Genomic DNA, 5,817 nt, shown 5'->3' with positions numbered 1-5,817 from the left:
ATCTGATCACCCCCTCTAATTCTATAGTTAAGATGGTGCTCGGATTACCGTGAATGGCTTTGATTTCCAAAAGTATATGGACAAATTAAGGATAAACTCTCCTCACTCTTTTATCTTTCTTTGGGAATTTTTTGAGAGGAATTGCATGAAGGATACATTTCCTTTTATATATATATATATATATATATATATATATATATATATATATATATATATATATATAGATATATATAAAAGTAGCATTACTGGTACATTTTTACCGCAGCAAACACGTATGGCCGGGGTATGCAGGCGATTTTTGTGGTCGCCGCGATTTAAAGAAAGGAGCGCCCCCAATATTAATATCCGCCGCTATTGAAGGAATATGGACCTCTCTCTTCACAGCTGGTGCATTCGGCCTCTGGTACTACTTCTCACTCATCGATCCTGCCTTGATTCATTTCTCCTTTCTTCTTTTTATTTTGAGATTTTGATTCAAAGATGTTTGTTTTGAAATGGGATGGGAAGGCCGGAGAAGACGAAAGTGCGGAGCGCACTGAGAGGCACCCTGGTCAGCACTCTGGTGGGACTCGCCGTGACCAACCTCAGCATCATTGCTAGGTCCCAGTGTATTATGTTATCTTGGAGTATCTGCTGCCCGTTGCCGTTCATTTGCTGCTCTTCAGAGCAGATCTGCGTTGCATCCTACAGTCCATTGGGACGCTGCTTTTGGTCTTCTTGCTTGGATCAGGTAACTCTTATTAGCGAATAGTAGGGCTTTTGATAGTAATTTACTTTGGAAATCTACCAAAATTGTATATGCCAGCGTGGTCCCACCATGAAGATCGCCTTGTGCAGACATTAGGTTGGTACACTTCTCACGTGGGGCCCACTTGTTTGGTGGACTGATATGATTTTCATGTCAGGTGATCTTCATTGTTTGGTCCACTGTATATGCAGTGTTGAATGTTCTAGACATGACTCATTTGCACATGAACTAGTTTTAGGAGTAAAACCATAAGTAGATTCTAAGAGGATAAGGTCTTTTATTAGATGTTTCTTTTATAATTAGAATTAAGGAGACGGAAATGATTAAAAAGGGAAAGTAAAAATAATGATAAAAGAAGGGTAAAAGATGGGATTGAAGAACGTTTCAATGTCATTACCTTTAAGGTTGCCCCATACTATTATATCATTTTGCAAGAGAGAGAGAGAGAGAGAGAGAGAGAGAGAGAGAGAGAGAGAGAGAGAGAGAGAGAGAGAGAGAGAGAGAGAGAGAGAGAGAGAGAGAGAGAGAGAGATGCCCTTCCACATGCATGCACCACAATGACCTCAGGCACTCATGTGCCTGCTGATGGGGCTTGCATACGAGAATACTATACTAGAAAATCAACCAGCTTAAAATATTCCCTTGTATTTCTGATGTGTGACTATTTTAAAAGACAAGAAAGGAGAGATGCAAAAAACACAGTCCTTTTCATGAAAACAAAACCACACCTTTTCTCATATTTTCAGAACTTCCATTTTCTTATTTTAATACAAAATTCATCATTGTTTTCATATCTACAAAATTGGCATTGAGTTTTAATCAAATAAATGGTCCATTTATTTGTTTATTTATTTTGAAAAACACTGAAATAAACTGTATTTAATCATCATTTATTTTAATTTTTAAGGTTTTTACCTTCATTTTTTTTTTTTGAAAAGTAGGTTTTTACCTTCATTACTTTCCTCCATTTGTGTTATTTGTTGCTAATGTCTTAGAAACAAAAAGGCTGACCCCAATTAGTTGGACACATTACCCTTCATTGACATTGGAAATGCAACAGTGATCAAGAGCCTCTGTGTGATGCAGAAAGTATACCAGTATTGTAAACTTAAAAATTACATAATGTAGTTCTTTAATGTAGCTCTACACTAAACAAATTGAAAATTACTATCCTGCAGTGACTGCGCATCACTGCCTGGATTATTCATCTATTTTGGGTGGAATCCATCCAACTTAGAGCTGTTTTTCAATTATGAGTTCTGAAATTTTAAATCTTCTACAGTTTCCCCTTTGAAAACTTGGAGGAGTTTCCCATTGCTGATGTGTGTTCTGCAGTAACCACAGTTTTCAGCAAAAATCAGAAGGATTTATAACCACGACCCTTTTCTAAATGCTACAAATATGATATACAGAAACATGTATAACACTGAAACATCATACCACTTAATTCCACCAGTTGTAGCTATTGCAATTTTCAAATTTTGAGCAGTAAATACAGGAACTCCCTCAAGCCTTCTTCTATATTCTGTGGGATCATCTTAAGAAGATTCTTCGCTGCTTTGACCTGAAAAAGAAGAAAATCATTCCATATAAATGTTACCATATAACAAGAGAAGCTTTGTTTCTTACCTGTTTTCCACTAGGAACAAATTGAAAAATGTGAGGCCTTTCTTGCATAACAAATGGTAAACATTGTTGAGACTAGACCTAGGAAAATGATCATATAGTGATAGTCAACACAAATGAGTACATAAAGATGATGCAAGCAGATATATCATGTAATTAGCAATTTGGCAACTGAAATAAAATTGTTTATGGAACACAAAGTCTCATTTTCTAAAAGACTCTAATTGTCCAAAAGAAAATAAATAGTCCTGCAAGTCTGCACCATTCAAATGCCGATTGATACTGCAGTAGAATTATAAAACATATGCAACTTTGTTAGATAATGTGTACTACAGGGAAGGTGGAAGAGAGTCAATCATCTGCACAAAACTTATTCTACTCACAATTATGGAGTCATTTTAAACCTCCTTGAGTTGGGTATGTCTTATGGTTAGTTTACAATGTTCTTGGAAATGTGACATCATTTTGTTATTCATGGCTAAACCAAGAAATCTCGCATCAAAACCTTTTTCATGAGTCTCATGATCTTGCTCCTTAAACTGTAGAACACCGATATATGTAGATAGACAACCTACAATAATTGGATCATTCGGAAAAACTGGAGTACCCAACTCAGATGCTTGGATATTTGCATAAGATATCTGCTACACAGAGACTTGGAATTCTAATTCAAATGGGGTTTTGAATTCCTGACATAGTTTTGTTGAACCATTGTTTCTTTTTCTTTTTTTTTTTCCTTTCTTTTTTCTTTTCTTTTCTTTTCTTTTCTTCTTCTTTTCTCTCTCTTTTTTTTTTGTCTTCTTCTTCTTGTTTCGACAAGATTGCTCACTCCATTCAGAAACCGTATCTGCTAATGAACCACCTTATATGATTTTTTTTAATGTACTTAGATAATGCATGGTTTATTTTAAGATTAAAATATGTAAGTGGTTGTTTTAAGTTATCAGATTTGAAGAAAAAAGTCAAACTTATGTACTAGTTGCTATTTATGATGGGCTGTTTTGTTTTGTTTTGTTTTGTTTTGTTTTGTTTTTTTGTTTTTTTTTTTTTTTTTTTTTTTTTTTTTAAAAAAAAAAAAAAAAAAAAAAAAACAACAACAACTACTCTTGTATTGATGATGGGACAAAAGAGATTTACAGACTTTCGGGCAGGCCCAAACAAAAATGATCCGGACCCTGCCTATCATGTGGGACAGCTACACAAAGATTCCCAGAAACCAAACAGGGGCGAAACAGGGCCCAAGCCGGGCCGAAAAAAGCAGCCAAGCTAAAGCAGCATTCTCCGCTGTTTTGTTTTGTTTATCATCTCCTCACTTTATGCAATGTATTAAGGGAGCTGTTGGTTTTATCCTCTATGAATTTTCCTTTTTTGAACTTTAAGCATGAACTCTTGCAAAAATTGCATGAACCTGCAGCTGCCGTCTCCTCTAATATTTCGGTGCACCCACGAATGATCTAGGGTCATCTACTGAGTGTTTTATGTGTGCAGATGGCACCTTTTATTGCAAATATTACCTTTTTTTAATTTTTCTCTATTACTCAGCCTGTGTACATCTTGTGCATGACCCTGCCTATGATTGATAATTGCAGTTCTTATTTTGGTTTCTCATTGCATGTTTTATTTAGTTGGGAATCATTTCACAAAGAATCATGGATTAGATCTACACAAGCTTGTATTCAAACAGGCTATTGATGCAGGTCTCAAAGTTCGGTTATGTAAAAGTGGAGAAGCTTATGAATGTCGAATGATACTCCCATGTGATGCACATCAGCTCCACGGTGAGGTCTTTTCCTTTCAGTCATAAATGGATGGAATAGAACTTAGACAAAGTTCCAAAGTCTTACATATTCCTTCTACGTGTTGTATCAGCCACTTGAAATTCTTGATACATATTGGCTAATATGATATGAATTTGTCAATAATCTACTGACCTCTACCAAAATAAAAGGGTTTGGATCTTCCAATCTGATGGAGATTTGTAGGACATCCTCCATCTACAGTTTAGGCTCTAATCCTTTTATTTTATATTACATCTTCTCTACGGTTTTGGAAAGTTGTATTCCCATAGCTTTTATCATGACAATGAAGTTGTATTCCCATAGCTTTTATCATGACAATGACCTTGAGTGAGCAAACAAGCTCCAATTCAAATACCTCATGATATGTCATTGAGGCTTTTGACATTGGATGTGTACTGTTTGGTAGCTGTTGGCTCAAAACCTGGTAGAAAATTCAAGTCGTTTTTCTCTTCTTCTTCTTCTTCTTCTTTTTGTTTTTTTTTTGCAGGTTACGGGGGAGTTGTTGGATCATCTAACTGGCTGTAATGTTGGAACATAATCTATTGTTGCAGTTTGATGTAGACCAATGTATTTGGAAAAGTTGCACCAGTCCTCTATCTAGACCAGTGTATTTGGATGTAAGCTATTGCAGATTGCAATTTGTTATTGATTGTGCTTAAAGATGAACTTCATTTCTCTGGCCTACTGATCACAGTCTATGAAGGGAAACAACTTTTTGAATTTGGGCTCACATAATAAGATCTTGCCTTGTATTGTTGTGGATGATTCGCAAAGAACAACACTTAACAATTGCCCGATGCAAAAATGAAGAAATTTACAGAAGATGCTATCAAATTCAAAATGGATGACAGTATGTGGATTCATAATTTTCACATTATCCTTTGTGTTTATGTTTTAATTGACATGAGCATAAAGTTTGAAGTTTACTGTTTTTCTTTGGTTTTACTATGAATGAAGCATACCTTCAATGTCATGATATTTCCTTTCCTGGCTTTTTGCATTTGCTGAACTGTCCGACTTTGATGATGAGAAGGTACATGTTGATTTCCCTATATTTGGTATTTGAAGATGGGCACTATGAGTTGCTGCTGATGTATTTAATTATTTCATAAGTTTTGTTTATTGATTTATTGCCTAAAAAAATGTATCTGCCATTTGGGGGTACCATTTGTCGGCACTAACTAAAGCCAGGCATTGGCAAAGACCTCTCTCTCTCTCTCTCTCTCTCTCTCTCTCTCTCTCTCTCTCTCTCTCTCTCTCTCTCTCTCTCTCTCTCCGGCCATCAGGTTTCCTTCTTTGGAACTCCAAAAAACCCTAACACATTAAAAATCTCTGTGCCCTAGATGGAAGCTTTCTGCCCTAAATCAAACTTCAATTTCGTCATTTCCCTTCTTCTCTGAAACCCTCGGAGGAAGTTTCTGATTCCCATTGATCTCTCTGTCCAAATCATCAGATCAATGTAAAATGGAGAAAACTGATCTCTCCTACTTCTGGATTATGCAGATTTGTCGCCCGTTTGTAGAATTGACCCGATGATAGCAACTTTAGAACAGTTTGATTTAAGACAGATGGATGGGATGGAAGTTGGATCAAGTTGGTTGGGAGAAGCATTTTCGGTTTTGCTGCTGCAGTTGCCACTGTGAT

At 36.1% G+C, this 5,817-nt stretch overlaps 1 protein-coding gene across 1 annotated transcript; it reads left to right on the top strand.

Annotated features, from left to right (window-relative positions):
• The first annotated feature begins 480 nt into the window (after positions 1-480).
• LOC131255172 (uncharacterized) lies at positions 481-5,371 on the top strand. Its single transcript, XM_058255871.1, has 4 exons — positions 481-550; positions 608-730; positions 4,072-4,152; positions 4,661-5,371. The coding sequence occupies exons 1-4, from the start codon at positions 481-483 to the stop codon at positions 4,696-4,698; spliced, it is 312 nt and encodes a 103-aa protein (XP_058111854.1). The 3' UTR covers positions 4,699-5,371.
• Positions 5,372-5,817: the final 446 nt, after the last annotated feature.

This window comes from Magnolia sinica, chromosome 9 (genome assembly GCF_029962835.1).
Source record: "Magnolia sinica isolate HGM2019 chromosome 9, MsV1, whole genome shotgun sequence".
Taxonomy (NCBI): domain Eukaryota; kingdom Viridiplantae; phylum Streptophyta; class Magnoliopsida; order Magnoliales; family Magnoliaceae; genus Magnolia; species Magnolia sinica.
Note: the sequence above shows the minus strand (reverse complement) of the source record. Positions and strands in the feature narration are given on the sequence as shown.

Bases quoted from the DNA above. Each gene is read 5' to 3' on its own strand.
- LOC131255172 (XM_058255871.1), top strand. From the start codon at position 481: ATGTTTGTTTTGAAATGGGATGGGAAGGCCGGAGAAGACGAAAGTGCG. The intron at 551-607 runs GTCAGCACTCTG...GCTAGGTCCCAG, and splicing joins GCGCACTGAGAGGCACCCTG to TGTATTATGTTATCTTGGAG. The intron at 4,153-4,660 runs GTGAGGTCTTTT...TTTTTTTTGCAG, and splicing joins TGATGCACATCAGCTCCACG to GTTACGGGGGAGTTGTTGGA.